At 46.5% G+C, this 19,344-nt stretch overlaps 2 protein-coding genes across 4 annotated transcripts in view; one reads left to right on the top strand and one right to left on the bottom strand.

Annotated features, from left to right (window-relative positions):
- The window catches only part of LOC105695251 (DNA-directed RNA polymerases I, II, and III subunit RPABC3), a 56,175-nt gene extending 41,478 nt beyond the window's left edge, over positions 1-14,697 (top strand). For all 3 annotated transcript variants that reach the window (XM_012416635.1, XM_023432043.1, XM_012416634.2), the window contains exon 4: positions 13,464-14,697. In XM_012416635.1, the coding sequence (XP_012272058.1) occupies positions 13,464-13,581 (118 nt within the window). In that variant the 3' untranslated portion in view covers positions 13,582-14,697. The remainder of the gene's footprint in view (positions 1-13,463) is intronic.
- Positions 14,698-15,993: 1,296 nt separating this feature from the next.
- Positions 15,994-19,154, bottom strand: LOC105695248 (WD repeat-containing protein 92; the record flags this gene model as incomplete). The annotated part of the gene is given in 5 exon segments (XM_023432042.1): positions 15,994-16,376; positions 16,451-16,548; positions 16,627-17,127; positions 17,708-18,032; positions 18,692-19,154. Coding segments are annotated over 4 exon segments (1,074 nt in total). The 3' UTR covers positions 15,994-16,168.
- Between the last annotated feature and the right edge of the window lie 190 nt (positions 19,155-19,344).

Below are 19,344 nucleotides of genomic sequence, written 5' to 3'. Positions count from 1 at the left end.
ATTAAATCGGTCCAGGGTTGATCTATCTGGCAAGAGAGGCTGGCCTCGTGGCTTTCAAAATGTTGTCGCACCTCCTTCTCTCGACTGGCTTATCCACCCTGCTCAGTGGCTCCCTCCACCTATGCCTCTTCTGCCAAGTATTACCAATCGCTTCCCATATCTTCGCTGCATCCGCGATTTCTCCATACGTACCACGGTACCGAGAGCGCCCACCCGATGTACAATTAATAACTACACCGCAAATGCCTGCCAAAGTAACTTGAACGCGAATCAGTAAAATTCAGTAAAATTCCGTACATCCGGTAATACCGCAAACTCATGAAGGCGCAATTATATTACGAAATGAAATTTCCATCGGCCCGACCTGTGATATGTCGCACTTACAGCCTCGCTTGATGCTTCCACCAGTTAATTTCAATAGTGAGGTAACTGGTCTAGTAAGCAGGTGACATTCCGTTGTTTCGGGGCCGAGCCGATGAATTATGCGACGCCGGTGGTATGACCTACGAGTCTCGCTCTGGTTTATTTGCTACTCGCGGTTACGCAAACGAGCTAGCCTCGCCGCCTTGGACGGGCGCCGCGACGTCCTCGGGGGCGACGCGCGTCACTGGGTAGGGCTCTCTTGCCAGGAGAAGGACTCTTCGAGGGAGGAGCCCGAGATTCGAATGATTCACCTTGCCGTCAGACCTGCGAATCGCTGCGTGCGATATCACTCGGGGCTCGTTGTAATTTATAATTATTCACTTTTAATGGCGCAGAAGCCGCGCTAATGCGACCACCCGCGCCCTCCGACTCTGGCTCTCCTTCGGCCAAGAACGCGCCCGGAAAGATGGGCGCGACCATGGTATCATCATTTTTTTTTTATTTTTTATTTTTTTATGGAATTGGGTGGGCTCGATACGCAGCTGGATCGTTAATGAATCTATTAATGACTTCAATTCGGCCCAATTAAATTGGAAACACATCTCGGGATATGCATGACGCCCAAGGTTGCTTGTTTTGATTTATTTTCAAGACAGTCGTACTTCGATTCCTTATGTAAGGTGGAAAGTAGGTGACCAAGTCCGACGTCGAAATCTAATTTGATTCTAAGGTACAATCGGACCGCGACTCAAAGTAATGTCACTAGGTACGTAAGCCATTTTTGTTGTGAGAATGCAGGACGTTTCAGAGGAGGGACTTATGAACGGGTGTTTATGAGAAAGAAATGCACGTCGAATTCTCGCTCGTAAGAGAGAGTTACTGCAACGTATGTCTTTGTTATTGCGACAGGTGAAGCATTGCGTATCCTAAGGCCCTTCCACGTCAACTTTCCTACCGTCATGGTAACTCGGGCACTAATAACTGAGACTTACCTGTGTCAAATAGTCGCGCATTATGTTCCTATGCCTGTACGATCGGAGGAAGGAAAGAACAAATTGTTCTACCTTTTTTTTAATTTATAACATTCGGTTTGGGCTCCAAGGCCGCATCGTCAATTTTCCTGTTGCACCGAATGACTAGTGACTGACTTTCGGTACAACCCAACATTCAGACTATAATTGTTGCTTTTACATAGCAGAGACATACCGTCATTTTAACGTTAATCATACGGCCACGTCGGTATGTTTAATTACCGCGATACTATACGCGTATCACTTTGAACCGTCTCTATTTTTATAGTCTATTAGAAAGTCATTCCGAGTCTTCCGATAGGGATAAAGAAATGAAGGCGAAAAAGAAAGGAAGGAATGTCACCGATGCACATTCCTTGGTGTCCCCTGCACGTCATGGCCCGTGTACGCACAGCTACGCATTGCTTCCGACCATCCTCATTTTTCATGCACACCGGTATACAATCTTTAACTATGTTTCGTAACTAATTTTTAAAGAAAATACAATTTCGAAAGAAGCGATCCGCCGTTAACCTTCGCTATTCCAAGTTTGACTCTATAACGTGATGAATTTTTCTAAAAAAGAGGAAAAAAATATATATATGCAGACTATAGTTACGGAATCTTTCTCATTAAAAAAAATTGACGTTACAATTTTAATTCGTAACGAAACATATATATATTGCATTTAGCCATTTAGATCGATTAAATGGAGAAATTGCCTTTGCAGAGTCCAGATAGGGAGATGTTCTTTTAGCGGAAGGAGTGCCCACTGCGAACAGAGCTTTCCGTGTTCGCCCTCCTCTCTCTCCGTCTCTCTTGGTCTCATTTTTCCGGTGCATTCCGAGCCTGCGTAATAATCGGTCGGAGCGGAATTTCGAGCGATTATCGCCAGGCGGATGCGTAAACGGAGCCGCACGCCAAATTCTAATACCGTATCCATCGGGCGGCGGACCTTCGGTCTCTCTACTAACGGGTGTCTCGGTTGCAAAACACACCTCGGTTCTATCCTCGTATCGGCGACCCACATTCTCGTTCACCTGTTCCGAAACGCGGAGGCGATACCTTAATTAGCTCGGAGACGATCGTTTCCGCGACCGAGGACGCGCGCGTCCGCCTCTACAGGGTGGCCCAAAGATTCTTTTAATAGATCGACAGTTACCCCCGGAACTAAAAAGCCCGTTCAAACGTTCTCACGCGACCCATAATATGGAACGTTAGTGAAAATCCGATTTCCAACGTTTATAGAGAAAATCCCGCCGTAACGAGCTATAATCGGTGGCTCGAAATTCCCGGTTAAATATCAGCTCCCGTGGTCCAGTTGCGTGTTCCCCGTGGAACGCGTCCTTTCGCAGGACATCCGGTCGAGTTGTGCAACGTGGATATTTTTTTTATTCGCTTAAAGAGTACGGAGCGTTTGTTAAGACAACTTTCGTGGCCGTATTTCTGGAAGGAGAGCGCAACGTGTCTCGGTGTTCGAGATCCCCGGTCGCGCCTCCCTTGGCGTCCTGCCGTCGAGGACGGGCGGCCTCGTTGTGCAACGGCTCTTGGGCTCGCAGGGCCGCCGGCGCGAACCCAGCCCCGGCCGGGCCGGGTCTCGGGCTGTCTCGCGCGGCCCCGCGGCGCGCCTACTGGTCGCGTGCGCGAGCGGTGTCGCGTTTAGTCGCGAGCCTAGTCGTCGGCGCGTACGTCGCGAGCCGCGCCGCCGCCGCCGCCGCTTGGCAAGCCGCTCCGGCCGGGTTGTGTAATACGCCGCCGTCCTCGCTTTGGCTACCGACAAGGCGCGGATCTCGCGGGTAGTTCCGATCCTCCGCTCGACGGGGCCGCGCACGCCGCGCCGGAGGCCCGAGCTCTGTACGCGCGCGTTCTCGCGAGAGTCGGCGACGCGTTCGGGACTCCTTCGGGACGGTGCGACCTACGCGGATTATTGGGGAGGTATCGCGTCGCGCCTCGTCGCACCTCTGTCGCGCGCCTCGCCGCATCTCCGTCGCGGGGCCCGGCGTGCGCCGCGCCTGCGCACCGCGCCCCGCGGCCCACCGCGCACCGGGCCGCGCGCACGCAGTCTCCGAGGACCTCCTCTACGCCGGTTTCTCCGCGAAAAATCCACGGCTCTCCGTTCTTTCGATCGGGAAATAATCGAAAGAGGAGGGTCGACATCCGACTATCCGCGGCGGTGTGCCCTCTTCGACGAGGAAACGCGAGCGGAGAGGTTGCGTCACGTTCGCTCGGGCTTCTTGGGATGCCGCCTGGTGCTCGGAGTTTTTCCTCGTTATTTTTAAAATCTTCGATTTTTATTCTCTTAGCTTTGATTTTGTCTTTTTTCTTTTGTTTTTTTATATATATATATATTTTTAACGAAAGCACCGGGAAGAGTCGAATCGCGACCTCGGGTCCGTCAGCCTTCGGAGAAGCGCGAGGTGCCCCGAAAGAGGGTGCACTCGCTCTATTATTAGGGCGTCGTCGCGTTCTCTCTCCCTCTTTCTCTCTCTAGCACTTTCCGCGTCCCGCGCCACGTCGGGCCGCCCGTTAAACGGCGGAAAGGCCTCGGCGAGAAAAGGCCAGCTGACGCGGATAACTTTTACGAGCGCCGGCCCCGCCTTCTCTCTCGCGGGCCCGAAGAAAATTCAACCGCCAAGGTTGCCTCCTCAAGGGAACCCTCGAGATTTCGAACGGCCAGGACCTCTCTCTCTCCTCTTGGTATCTCGCGAGGACGCGCGAAATTCCACGCGTACGCTTCCGGCATCGCCATAAACGGGGGAGAGGGGGCTCGCGAAATTCACGATAGCGCACGTCGCCAGCCATTTTTTCCCGCAATCAGCTGATCGCGTCGCGCCGGCGCTCCTGGGAACACTCGATCGGGAGAGAGGATTCATATTTTCGGCCGGTAATTTCGTCCTCTGAGCCACGGCTAAGGCCAATTTTCGCGTTTAAATAGTTCGACTACAAATTAACGATAATATCCGTCTCCGCTGTTATTATCTTGACATTGGAAGAAGGGAAAGAGAGAGGGGAGAAAATCCCGACTCCGGAATTGAACGGGAAAAGATAGCCATTTTCTTTTCAAAATCGATGCCCTTCGGAGGGGAACCGTTTCGCGTGAACAGGTTTTGCTCGCGGTTATTAACGTTGATTAACATGTTAATATGGGTCACAGCTCGTCGCATCGTAGCTTGGGTTCGTTCTCTCGTTTGATTTCAATTTTTTTTTCTCCTTCTTCGTTCTTTCTTTTTTCGCTCGGTTTTCCGGAGTCTCAAATCGGAAACAATTTCGTTACGCCGAATGTAATAGGTTGTCGGTTGTCACGTTCAAATCCGCTCTTGTTTTGAGCGTCGATCCCCTCTCGGGCGTCCTCGAGTCGCCGCGTATCTCCAAGGCTGACACCATCCAGATCCTCCGTTTCGAGTATACGCCGCCGCGGGCGCGTCGGGCGCCAATCGGCCGCCGGCTCTAGGGGAAACGGCGAGGCGCGCGCCAATCGCGTTCCGGCTCCGGGGGAAACGACGCGCTCCTCGACGTACTCTTCGGCCAGATCTCCCCACCCGACGAATGACGTCGCTCATCCCCCCTACCTCCCCCCACTGACGGAGAAAGAGAGAGGGAAAGAGAGGAAAAATCGTACTCCCGGAAGTTGTGTTCTTGTTCGTGCTGGAGAAAAGAGTGTGACCGAGGGAAAATGAGACACTAACGGAGGAGAGAGTGCGTACACGGCAGTTGGGGCTCGTGCCAGATGCGCGTTTACACGGGCCCTGAATACTGTAAATGCACTATCTGGTACGACATCTCTCCTGTCGCCGGCATCGTTGCGTCCTCGTTAGCAGCCAGCGAGCACGCAGTGGCGTGCATAGAGACATTACTTTGAGAAACGATCCGCACCGCTTACCTCCGCTGTGTGTCAGTGTGCTGTTACTCGCGGCGCGTATGTCGCAAGCAAACCGCGCGCGCATGCGCGAGCCACCGGGGACCGGTCGTCCTCGACGATTTACTTCTCACTTTTTTTTTTATTCCTCTTATTTTATCTTGTTTCCCTATATTTACCTAGGATTTTTCGCACGATCGCTCGCGTCCCTTTGGGCGTACCGTTTTGTTTATTACTTTGGACTTGACGCTTCAAGAGTCCCAGGGAAATGTGCGCGATATATATCTCCCATCTTATCGTCTAACCGGGAAGAATTCTATCTCATTCCCTAATCTAATTGGAGTATCAGTGGATTTCGTTATTTTCTTATTAATTATTGATGTTCGTCCGCAGTGTCGGGGGGTCGATGGTTTTGATCGGTGGATGATGTTTTGCGGTAATCTTGGAACTCCGGGATTTCGGGATGGGTTTTTTATCTATGCGGTTCTCCGGCCGTGTTACGTTGGAATTGGTACTCGTCGTTTCAAGGCCGCGTAACGAGATCATGTAAACGTGCTCCAACTAAGTACTCTATGTGGGTTAGGAGCGCAGTAGCTGTATTTTAGAGCACGTATCGATATCGTCGGGGCTTGCTTCCCTCTTGTCTTCGTTTAACGAATTGAAATGATAAGGCTGAGAGAGCTACTCGAATAGAGTGATAAGATCCTTGATGAAAATCACGGAAGTTGAGAGAGCTGCATTTCGGAATGCCTTTCGTAGCCTTGCGAGCGGAAGATCGCGACGCGTGACCTGCGCGAACCAGTGACGTCACTGCGTGTGCAAAATGCACACACATCGGATGAGCAAAAAGCCAAGGCCCGAAGTCCGCGATTTGTAGTATCAGGTACGAAGATGTCTCCGATGCAACGGGAAAGGAAAATTAAAGTCGCCTCGTCGTTCTATCGAAATCGTAAACAGATTTCCAGTACGCACGCGTATATTTCTTTTTCCTTTTTTTTTCTGCGTAAACGGTACGACATTACATTTCGCACCGATTCCCGCAAGATTGACCTACCCTGAGAAAAAAAATTCACCGGATCGAAGAAATATCTTGTTAATTCGAAGAGTAATTATTTGGCTAGAATAAATTGTCATAATTCCAGAAAAAATCTTACATCCAATTCATTCGAGGTTATTTGAGTCAAATAATTGCTCTTTTAATTGATACAATATTTCTTTGGTTCAGTGATACTTTTTTTCCCGGTGTAATGAGAATTTCTGAGGCTATTGAAATGCAGGGCTATGATGCAGATTATATCGTGAAGATTCGAAAAGACGGCGTTTTCATTTCGTCCAGTGACTTTTTTAATAATGTGAGGTGGATTTTAAAATGTATGGCATTTTTATCGATTTGGATCTTCATCCACGGTTTTTGTGCTGCGGACACTTCGGGTACGGTCGGTGACGACCGCTTTCCTACTATCGAACTTGTTCACTCGTCTCTTATTTTTCCCTTCGAATCGAGCGCTGCGATATAAATTACATTTTGTCAATCGGTGGAAGAACCTCTGGCCGTAGCGGCGTCCCGAGAGGTCTCTCCGAGGTAGCGAAAGAGGAAAGCGGAAAAACCTCGACCTCGAGAGACGCTCCCGTGACGTCCGCAGGCCCCGAGGGCGATTCCTACATTACCGGCCGCTTGCGTATCACTCATTGTCATTTTTGTAGCCAACCTACGAGAGAAGGGAAGGAAGGTGCGCAGCGCAGGCCGTACCGTATCCGGCGGTGGCCGGAGGACGATCCGGCGCGGACCGGCCGCTTCTGGCTTCTGCGAAACATCCCGTTTGAATAGGACACGTGATATTCGGCCTCCCCGTCGTCGGACGCGCCTCCGTGCGCCGCATGCGGAACCTAATTGCCGGATCCGGTACGAAGCCTCGATCCACCTCTTCACTCGGTGAATTGCATGAAGGGTAGCATACACATTGGTCTTTCCTCTTTTTTTTTTCTCGTACTGCACTCGTTTTAAAATCTCCAAGATCATCGATTACTCTTCATTTCTCACGTTAATCGGCATTCCATTGATCGTTAAAACGATTTGCATAAATTTCACCGTAATTTGCACAAGGCAACGAGGGCTTTCACGTTGGTTCCGAACTCTTTGGAAATATGTTCCTTTTGTAATACTGGTGGTATAGTATATTTCAACCCGGTACCAGAATTGTATTTCGTTTTAGTCTCTTTTTTTAATTGTACGTTGTAACGATAATTGGAAGCATTTGTAAAATTGTACGTCATTCGACGTTTAGTTTCGTTGCTTGAATACGGTGATTGTAGGAGGAATTTTCCGAGGGAATGTCGTTTGCCGACATGATTCGGCCGTTTTACGGCGCGAATTAATCAGCCGTTCGCGGCGCGTACCGCGATGCCGGATCCGGTCGCCGGATGCGGCTCCGTCACTTCCTCGCGCAAAAGTCGGGCGAAAATGAAAAGGGGGGAAGGAAAAAGTAACGTTTTCTCGCGCTTTCCAAAGGCCATGCGCGAGTGCTTCCGCGAAGAACAAGACCGTCATTGTCGACGCCTTGTTAACCTTCGAAAGGAAGTGGGTGACTTTCTTTTCGGACTGTACTCGCGCTCGAAAAAACGTGCTCAAGTCCTGAGCGCGCCTTAAAGGGGTCCGTACCGGCGCGTCGCCTTTGATGTACGTTTCCATGGTAATGAGAGTCGCGGGTATTACCGCGTTTTACGCTTTCGCGAGGTCGAAAAATCACTTGCAAAGTTTTCTTAATAACGTTATGATGACTCGGGCCTTACGGCTGAAACGTGTTTAGGGGTAAAGTATTTATTTAACGGTCACCTGAAGTATAACCGGTGGTTTAACTCAAAGTGAGGGGGAGAAAAAATGAGAAATCTCGTTCGCGGTACTATTTCCGACCGATAATATTACGTTTTAAGAGGATGATTTTCGCGCAATTTCAATTTTTATGTCGGACCTTGCCGTTCAATGAGGTGGGAATTTTTACTTCATTTGTGCAGCGCGCCGAAATTTACCATTAAACGCACTCGAAACGCGCGAAATGCTGTTTTGGATGCGTTTTCAGTGCGTCGCGAGCGCGACTTAAGCCCCACCGTTGCGGTCTGAACGCGCCGCCTTTGGAATACAATTCCACGACGAACGTCACGGATTACCGCACGTTACACGCGACTCAAAGTCGAGAAATCCACCTCGAGAACCTCGGCGATGCGGTTACGTCGGTTCTCGGTGGGAAAAAAAGGAGAAATAAAAGAACGTTAGGCATCACTGAAAGCGCTGGAAAATAAGTCCGTTCGGACTTATCGATCGAGTTAAGAGCACGATTTATCGCGTTTCCCCCCGGTGTGGATGCGAGAAAATGGAATGCCATGTAATTTATCAAACCTGCCGACATTATGACATTTTAATATATATTTATATTAAGATATTTCCCCGCGAAGTGGTGGTTCCACCGGCTGGAGAGCGATTTCTCAAACCGCGAGCGCACGTTTGATGGAATCGAAAAGGGAGATATATATATACATCTTTATTTTGTAGAGAAATTCGGAGATGCGAGATATAGGTGCGTCCTGTCGCCGTGCTAATTTTTCTTTCATTCACAGCACGGCCATCCTTCCACATCTCGTTTGCCGACAGCTTTCATTAAAGGATTCACAACGACGTCTCTATAGCATACTCCATTAATTAGCTCATCCTCGATTGTAAATCGATATTGTACGTGCGCCTACTTGAAATGCGAAGCCGAAAGCTTGTAAACTATACGCCCAAAATTCTGAGCCGCACGCGAATGGCCTTCATCGTTTATACACGCGACGTCAAATTTATTTATTCTCCCCTCCTTCCCCGCCGTGGCGAGAGCTCTGTATATGTCTGTACATATCGTTCATTAATAAAGTTCGTACGAGGTCACTGCATCATTTCATTTCCAAACCATCCTCGACTTCGACAGCGACCTCGAACACCCTAAAGAAAACTACGTTAAAGAGTCGATTGCGATAACAGCTGTCGACTTTGTCTCGTTATCATTATCACAGTTCTCTACCTTAACGACGCTTATTGCAGAGAAAAATGTTCATTCGTAACGGAATATTGAGATTTGTGTCACGGGACAATTGCCGTTTACGGTATGTTCGATGAAATTCGTCGTTGAGGCTAGGGCCAGATTTTCTTACATTTTTATTCAATACTTGACATGTTCCATCTTGATATCGATCGCCTATCATTATCGACATTTAACATGGGATTACTGTACAGATAGCTAGCTTCTGCCATAACGGCACGTTGGAGAGAAAAGTATTTCACGTAAAGGATACTCGTAATCTTGCGGGGAACAATTGTGGTTTGTGACATTTTTTGATAGCGCGAAATACTAAGGGTAGAAAAGTTATGAATGGAGGGATGTATGGACCCTATCCCTCCTATGATGGTAATCACTTTAAGAGACGAAAGAAGGGACACTCTATTTCTCTCCCTTTTCCTCGGATTTAGCAAAACTGCGCAACGCAATATGGCGACGGGCTATCTCTGAGCGAAAGGAAGAGGGAGAAAGGATCGTCCCTTTTCTTCAATTTTTTTTTCCCCCTAAGTAAAGTGCATATCAAGGGAGTAATTAGCTGTTCGGAGTCCATATATTCCATTTTCATGAGAAATGTAATTGATGTTTTTTCGTTTAATACTATGCTATACATAAATTCACGTGTCAGGTGGAGAAGAGAGATTCGCGAGTGGTCCTTTGCCGTGAAGTCTAATTAATTTCGCGTCAAACAGAGCGCAAAGTGCCAAGATATGTAAGGTCGTCCTCGATCGCAAAATCCGGCTGTATTCGCGTCAACTGGAGCGCCAAATGTCATAATAGAAGCTCTCAGATTGCACGTGAAAGTCGGATACCACGCGGCGAGAAATCAACAAGGAAAGTCTCCCCTCGAACCGCGAAAATTCGAGGGCACTTAGCTTGCTTGAATTAAAATGAGATAATCATGCAAGCTCACCGACTCGTCTCATTCCTTTGACGATCTTCGCGAAAGGGAACGATATATTAAAGTATCGAAATGATAAACAGGAAATTATCGAGGATGAGGTGTGGGAAATAGAGAAATGTACATACGAGGTCACCACGTTTTTCCCTCTTACCAACCTTTATAGGGAGACTTCCTCAGGTATTGAAAGGAAAAGTAGATGTTCATTAAATGTAAGGCATTAATTTAGGGGGGAAAAAAAAGAAAAAGAATAACATCAAATCCGTAAAACCGAAGCTCGAGATATCCACGTGCCGTCGATTTCACATGAACGTTAATTTTCTGCTGCTCGTTTGCCCACTTGACTTCGATTTATACGGAAGCAAATATTTATTGTGCGCTTTCTTATGCGATGCAAGATTAAGAATGGAGGCTCTCTCTTTTTTTTTCTTTCTTTCTTTCGTCCTGCAGCTTGGAGTCCCACTTTGCCTTATCTTTGCTCCACTCCGAATCGAACGCTCTTGCTCAATCCATCCGATAAAAAGGCTTCGAGGCCCCAAAAGCCACCAAAATAGGTACCTACGAAACTTCGTCTGTCGTATTCCGTAAGGGACGCGCATATTACTCTTACTGCGTATTAAGAGATAAGGAGACAATCCCTCTTTAGCATTACGCGTGACACGAGAGACCTGATTTCATTAAGACTGAAAAACAAGTTGAACGTAAAAGGAAAAAGTACCTTGACCCAAGTCCGGGCAATTGATTAATTCCACAAAAGTAGCAATAAATGAAATATACCGTAGATCTATGGCAGGGCAGGTTTTAGAGGTATCACGATTTCAAGGTTTCACAAAAACATCATTTTATCGTAATAACGGGACGACGAAAAGTGGGTTTGCACCGTGGCGGCCAAGTACTCAGGTCCTAGATCTTACCTTTTAATTAGGAAAAATTAACGTCGCATTTCTAACGTACATCAACGGGGGCAAAGTATGACTTCACTTGTGCTATATAAGTTCCTATCTAAAGCCATTACCGAAATGACAAGTCGAATGATATAACGTCTACGGGTAATTTTTCGTCGTTCCGTGCGCGTTACAGATGGAAATCGCATCCAGCCGAGCTCGAATTTCCTCGGTTTCGTAAGCCGAGCATTAAACGAGAAGGGGCCCTTTGAGTCGTAAAAGGAGCACCTCGTAACCGGCGGTCGGCGAAAGGTACGGAGAGAGAAACCAGTTCCCGGGTGACGGCGTTTTTTTTTTTTTTTTTCTTTCCACTTCGTCCACCTCCGAGGTTCTCCGGCAAGGTCGCCGCGGATCTCTCGTCGCTCCACGTGGGAGACGTCCCGTTTTAGAGGTTCCCGCGCCTCCTCTAGGGGATTTATTTTTCTCTATCTTCCCTATCGAGCGCGGCTGCCGTTTTATTCGCGGAACGCAAATCTGGACCGATGACACGCCGGATCGCTCTCGTTCGGCTCTCGGCTCCAATTAGAGGCGGCGTTTAATTTGGGGTTAAGGTTCGGGCAATGGCGATTGCGAAACGCAGCCGGGGACAGCCTGAGAAGGGACGTAAGATCGATCCCGATCCAGGGGATGTCGAAACCGAGCGGCGTTCGAAATAAGTGCGTCGCATCCGCCAATCGGGCCGCGACCTCCACCGACGTTCCTTCCTGCGACCCTTAGGTCGACCCGAAGAGCAGCTTGCCCCCTTAAAGCTTAAGGTGATATGAAATGGTCATTATATATAAACGTCAAAATATTTATAAAACTTCTCCAAACTAAGTGCACCGAAGCATTTGATACTTCAACGCGGTGATTATGGAGGTTCTAAGGAAGAACGCGGTGTTCATGAAATTTCATATTTCAAGAAAAATATCTATTGGTTCTAGGTTGCGCTAAATAAAAATGTTTTTTTAATCAAACATAAAATTTCATGACCATCAGGTGTTCTTCCTTCGGATCTCTATAATAACGTGTTAATGTTTCCATCGATTCGGTGCATCCAGTTTGGAGGAAAGTTTTATAAATATTTTGATGTTTTCTATATGCAGATGACCCTTTCATATCACCTTAAGGGGACGTGAGAGTAGGGTGTAAGAAAGTTTTGACCGAATTGAGTGTACCAAATCGTTTCAAACTTTACCTTACCTTTATAGGTGTTTTAAAAATTCCTTGGGAAAAAGTGAAATTTCACGGGGGTCAGGACGTTCTTTATGGTCTTCGTGTTCACATTGTATAGTTTGATACGATTTGGTAAAATCAGTTAGGAGAAAAGTATCATGAACGATTGCCATTTTCGCGTCCCCTTAAGATAAAAAAAATAAGAGGAAAAATCCCGAGGGAAGTTGCACGCGTTGTCGAGGGATCGATCGGGTTAAAAAGAGTACCTGAAATCGCACGACTTGTTCTCGTTGTTCCGAGTACATCGGAAGCAGGTTGAACAGGTGTGTACCGCACGTATGCGGTATTTTCATTGCCGGGAGAAACGAGTTATGTCGAGTTTTGTATTTGTGTTAGAAATAGGTTTGGTATCGTGCTAATTTTCAGATATCGCCGTCTGCACGCCGAGACTTCGGAAATGGTTTTATTTCCTCTCGCTCGTCGACGTCGGCCGACAATTTGAAGAGAAGAAGAAGGGACGCTGCGGCGGAAGGTGATTTTCTCTAGGTCGCTCTGGAGAGGCCTTTGGCGACATCTTGGAGCGACCGGCGTCTTGGCAGTGTGGTTAGCTGGTTGTGTGGTGAATTGTGTACACGACCGCTATCGGCACTGCAATTATGACGGTCGCAGATCTGCCGTGGAGGTTTCCGGCTGTTCCTCTCCTCCACCTCGGGGCCCCACGTAATTCATAGATATTAACCGCAAAGCACCTTGTCCCCTTAAGAATTGATCTAGTCCCAGCTATCGGGAAAATTCACGATGGTCTTCGACGTATGTCCCCGTGCCTCCTAGATTTAGATTACCTTACCTCTGACAAGGAACTGCTAAGGAACTATTTAAAAAACCTTTGATTAAAATCAACCGATCGGTTACCGAGTCACGACTAAGCGTATTTCATCCTACGTACATTTTCTAATATTAAAATCGGAAATAATTGCCGGTACTTCCTTAGTGGTCCCAAAGTTGTAATCTTGATTTGCATAAATCTTCTTTTATCACCCTAGTTACGTGGTAAAGTTAATTTTTTAAAGCACTCGTTCAGAGGCCCTGGAGGGTGGCGAAGCCTGAATCTTGGACAATCTTGTTCATTATTTCTCGTTTCCTTTTCAGATCCGCCTACGTGTCATTCGGAGGCCTGCTGATGCGGCTGCAGGGGGATGCGAATAATTTACACGGCTTCGAGATCGACCAGCACATGTACCTCCTGATGAAGAAGCTCGCCTTCTGAAGGACCAACTCGTCCAGCCAGCAGTTCTTTGGTGTTCCCAAGCGGCGGCATCCTATACATACGATCCATCCGCATCAGTTAGCAATGGCCCAACGAGGCTTGAATTGCATTTACCTTCCCGCGATCCATAAATCCATGGACAGTGCTAAATGAGAAAACGTCGAGAGACATCGGATTAATGGTCTTCAATATGTGGCCAACGGATACGCTCGTTCCATGGAGGATTCCTACCTTACCGACGGCCCGGCCGAATTCCACCAATAGGGTCGCAGTACCTCTTTTCGTAGTCTTTATTTCGCGTCTTCGCCTCGTTCCTCGTCGTGGTCAGAGGTCCTTTCTGCCCTAGCTTCGATGTTATCTTCATCGGCAAGCTAAATCTAGGGCTAGATTTTTATTTAGGCTATGTTTGTATTTGTCCGCCTATTAACGCAATACCTTGTAACCCGGTATTTTTATACGAGACACGCTCGGGGCGACCTAGCTCTCTCTCTCTCTCTCTCTCTTGTTCTTTCCTATCCATCTCCTTTCGTACATTTGGCTCGGACGCGTGCATCTCTTGAATATCCACCAATCCTGTAGACCGGCTGCCAGCTTACGGCTAAATGCGACTGTGGCCTGAAAATAGGTACCCCAGGCACCCTCAGGCACACATCGCACCAGAGCCACCGACTTGGCTGAGTAACTGAATAATTCTCGAGGATTTACAAGCCGCGGTAACCAGGTTGGTCGCTTTCCAGGCCACGAGGCCTTCCCGATCCTCTTTGGGCGCTTTCCGGGCGGAAATGCGCTCCGCCTTGCATTCCTCCGCTTGAATTATTCCTCGATAAGACCGATATGACCGGTGGAATTCGGAAATGAAGAAATTTCCGAAACGGCGCGCCCCTTACGTCATTCTTCCAGCAGGCGGGAACCGAGCTACTGAGAATTTTTAGGATTTCCGTGGAGAAGGGACTGCCGTGGCTGAAGAGACGCTTCTTGAATTATTTGGGGAGAAATTCGCCCCTCTCGCGTGCAGTCTGATTCCGTAGGTCGAACAAGCCGTGTTAGAAATTATGCGTATCCGGGAGAGTATGTACTACCTGAAATGTTGAAAAAATAAATGAACAATGAAGCGTATTGCCTAACTGGATTCCATCTTGTTAAATAAGCAATTGTTATTGCGAGGCTTGGCGAAGGAGTCGAACCAACTGGTGAGTACTAATTTAACGAACGGTTTCGAATGTTAACTTCGTTTTATGAAACGCTGGACAGAAATGTAAGAAAATATTGTAACGATTCTTAATGCATTATTGTCCTGGCAAAATGCGGCGAATAGAAAGAATCTCCTATTTCGGTACCTAAACTGATCGATCAGCCGCCATTTTGAAAAGAGCCACTATCTGAATTGAATTCGCAAAACACGTCTTTGGCATCCTGTGCGCTGAGAATAGTTCAATCAAACAAGAATGAGAAACCTGTTCGCTCACGTATGTTATTTATACAAAGCAATGAAAGAAAAAAATAATGAAAGATCGACCAGTTTGAGTGAAAAATTGACGAAGCGAGGCGACGCCATATTTGTGAACGGCTTTGCGCAGGGTGAAACATATTTTAGCATTCTCCGGACTACGGGCAACTTGATATCACACTCGACCACGCGTCGTGGGGCAGCAATGCGAGTGGGAGGGACGTCAGGCGGGAAAACAGCTAATTTATGTAATTAATCTCACGACACTCGTGACCTTGTACGGCTGAATGCAAGCCGACACTGAGTGCACAATGGTCGCGTGGGCCGCGCGCGCAGCCGAGAGGCAAGACCCGGCAAGATGGCGGCCACGACGAGTCCGCCGGTAACCATTGCGTAACGTATCAAGATGGCCGCCGCTTATTAAGAGGCCGATTCTAAATAGATTGCCCCAATGACATATAATTCGCTTTTATCTGCCGCTGTCCGCGTTGCATAACCGGAATATGGAGTTTTAAAAAATCGATCCCGTAGCTGGCACCTCGGACCATCCTTGCAGTCCCGCGTGGCGGCATTCGTCAACACGGCAACTCGACTCGTTTCCACCTAATACGTACCATTACATTCAATATATAACGCACCTAGTTGTTACTTAAAATCAATAGACAATTACATTTTGTTCGAGTAGGAATTAAAGAAACGGGTTTTCTATGAAAGCTACTTGCATTAATATTTTCTAAACATTGTGTATGGTGCTTTTGAGGCCCTAGTCATTAGAATTAGCTGCATCAGCCATTAGCTTAATTCGTTTACGGCCGATGGGGCAGTTGATTTTTATATTCTCGGATGCACTTTCAAGGTACTTTTTGCGAATCCAATCCTGCATTCCCGGTATGGACGATCTCTCGGGCTTTGAGCTGGCGGTACCTCTACAATCTCGGCACTACACTTTGGGTATCTATGAAACCTGCGTTGCGTTCTGTATATTTTTAGCTGTTACGTTGTTACAGATGCTCCTCTCTTCGCGAACCATCAATTGTGCCGCGTCGATCGCTGCCGTGGTTCAACTTAAAAACGGAGCCATTGAGAAACATAGAGTGGTGTAGATAAGGCACCTGTTTTAAAACCTAATCTAATCCACTTTCAATAGGTATTGAGTTTCGTGGTGATTATTACTCGCAGACACTGATCAAAGGCCGTACACACGGCCAAGCCTTGCTTGTCCGGGCTCCAGTCCAAAGAGCTCACGGGCTGCGTCGAGAGAGTGCTGTTCTGAAGAAGATTCACGGTACCTACGACACCCTGTTCAATACCGTCAGCGTCCGCCACTCTCCGTTTCTCTGGATAATTGCTGAAAAATGAACATCCCTCGTCGATTACCGTAACCCCGTGATTTTTCTTTCCAATCAATTAAATTTTCCTTACTATTTCCATAAACAGACAGAGCCGGATCCTCCACAGGTCACGAAGATTTCCCGGTTTTGTGGTAAATGTCTGACCAACCAGACGGTAGATTGATGGGCCTAAAGAGAATTAAAAAAATTTGTTTAATAAATATCCAAGAGGTCCTGGTGCAGCTGTATTGGATCCGCGTATGGTACCTTTTCTACGAGGTACGAAAAGCCCTTTTTATGGTGTTGCGTTCTAAGGTCGAAAAGGTAAAATTTCGACTCCAGGGTAGTGGCTACCAGTTTGTTCATCTGTATATCTTTCCTGTCGAACTCTAAGCAGCACACTCCGTTTTTTAGATTACTCTCCCACCTAAGAGACATTGTTTTCAGGTCGAACATCTTCACGTCTCCGTTGTCATAACCGGCCGCTACTACCCTCTCTTCAGAATTGTATGAATTTCCGAAGGCAACCGTCCAGCAGTCCCTACGAGTCTCGCCTTCCTTCGGCTCCATTACGGCAACCGGTCTGCTCTTTTGACGAGGATCCCACACCTTCACGCTCCCATCCTTAGACCCTGTTACCAGCTCCGGTGCACCACATCCCATGCTTTGCCCTGCTACACCGTCGATTGAATTAATTATTTCCTTGTGCGCGTTCACTGTGTAAATCGGTATCGATGGGTCTTCCAGATTATAGATATTCAATTTTCCCTGGAAAACGTCCTGGAGTCAATGTCATTCTAAAGGTAGAAGCATGTGAATACCGTTTTGAAAGCGAATAGTTAACTCGAAAGCGGCACCACATATCGGTTGTTAAATTTCAGGAAGAAATACGACGTAGCATTTAAATTGGTGTATGTTCTTTATATCAATTTATGGTTCCACTTTTCATACGACGAACAATAGATAAACTCTTGGGACAAGTAACTCATTCAAAAACGGCGCCATGAATGTGACACGTGGGATTAAGCGCAGTCTGATTGGTCTCTTATAGACGCGTTGACGCGTCGTGTTCTGTGTGACACCCGACGCGCTCACCGCGACTAGGCCTTAGTTCCAATATGGCGCCGATTGCGCCGCGATCAAGTTCATAATTTAATTTACGGATGTTTGGAAAAAGAAATAAACATCTAACAGACAAGTGTTTGCAAAAAATATTATAAGCAGTAATTGTCAATTGTTTGCTATTAACACATCAATGTAATTGCATTCTTCCCTTTTGGTTGCGCGTCCTAACCTTTAAAAGAAATCAGTTGATAGGCAATAGACGAACACCGGTGGTCGAGAGTACCTTGAAATCCCCCGTGGCTAAATGTCTGTCGCGGAGACTGGACGCCTTGAAGGTACCGCATTTTATCGGATTAGAGCGTTCAATGTCTTTTATTAACTTCAACTCTCCGCTGGATAATTCGTAAATCTGAAGGATGCCTGTGCCTCGCGGTCGCGATCCCATAACCACAAATTTCGCACTGCATGGTATCCACTTTGCGTCGAAGAGCGAGTAATTCACTGATTTTTCGATGTGACATATGATCTGGGGCTTCGCAAGCTTCTCCATTCAATCCTTTCTTTGTTCTTCCTTGTTTAATGTTCGTAATTTTTTACAATTCGGGCACCTGCGAAGTATTGACAGTCCAACTATGGTATTTGAAGTTTCTATAAACAAACCTTAGCGCACTCTGGCGGTGCTCTAACAGAAACATCAATTGAAGTAACAAACTTAATCCTGTACGTTTTGTGGTCGCTTACCTTGTGATTTAACATATATCTTACTGTTTATTTGTCAAATAATTTTATACAATGAAACACTCATATTTTCAATTTCTTTTCACGATCTGAATTACTTTTAAAGTGATCTATTTTCCTTACAGAAGTTTAGGAAAAATAAATTCCTCGTTAATAAAAACTTTGAATCAGCAATGAATAACAAGTATGTATTAAAGATGTAAAATCGAGGAAGATTAACCGAAGTATAGTTTAATTTAAATCGGAGTCAAAATTTGAAAGAGAATCGTGTAGGTTTTTGTTTGTGTAGGATAGTTATTTTATTATGAATATATCAATCTTAAAATATCACAGTAGCAATACTATCAAACTTATTAAGAGTGGTACTCTTAAACAAACGATGAAGCAATCTCCAAACACACTGATGTCAATCTAAAAGCAACTCGCATCCAATTTTGCAAATTCAAATTTCTGTTACAATAGTACCTACTGCATATTAAATTACTACAGTCAGGCAGGAAAGAAACTAATTTAGATGGGGATATGTTACCTTATCATAACATGTTTGTAATGATTTCAACTCATTCGAATGGCAAGTCTTGTAGAACTTAACCTTTTCAAATATACTGCTGATCATTTCCTGAATTCTTTGAAGCCTTTTCGCCATTGTATCACCAATTTCTTTGTTCTTTATATTATTTAGACTTCGTTAAGACACACGATGCGTACTCTAGAGCTTTATAACATTTTTTTTTTTTAAATCGTGCTTAACATCAATGGTTTTGTTGTACCGTTTTGTCCCTTTTTTGCTTTCCTCTAGGTTCTCATTTCACTTTCCCTGGTCCCTTTTCTTTGTTTGATCTCATGAGTTTTATTCGGTCGTTTTTAAATGTAAAGACATTTATTTAAATACAGTTAAAAATAGTCAACAGAGATGAGTTGGGAGATTGCTCACGGAAGGGATCGTGCGATCACATCCTGTGCTGCCCTCTGGTTTTGTACGTTAGCTTTCACTGTTTTTTGCCCCCAAGGGCGGCGCAATGAATTTCTGATATTGAGCTCGCGCACTCGCGATAACGGTACCATCTACCAGTGACCGTTGGCGGCTCACGTACTCGTGACGGTAATACCATGCGGCAGTTGACGGTGGTGCCTTACCTACGCTTACCGACACTGCTCGCTCTTGATGGTAAAGGAAGAACA

The sequence above is a fragment of the Orussus abietinus genome, unplaced genomic scaffold (genome assembly GCF_000612105.2).
Source record: "Orussus abietinus isolate OABI.00-Male unplaced genomic scaffold, Oabi_2.0 scaffold212, whole genome shotgun sequence".
In the NCBI taxonomy this organism is placed as follows: Eukaryota; Metazoa; Arthropoda; class Insecta; order Hymenoptera; family Orussidae; genus Orussus; species Orussus abietinus.
This window is presented reverse-complemented; position numbering and strand designations above follow the sequence as displayed.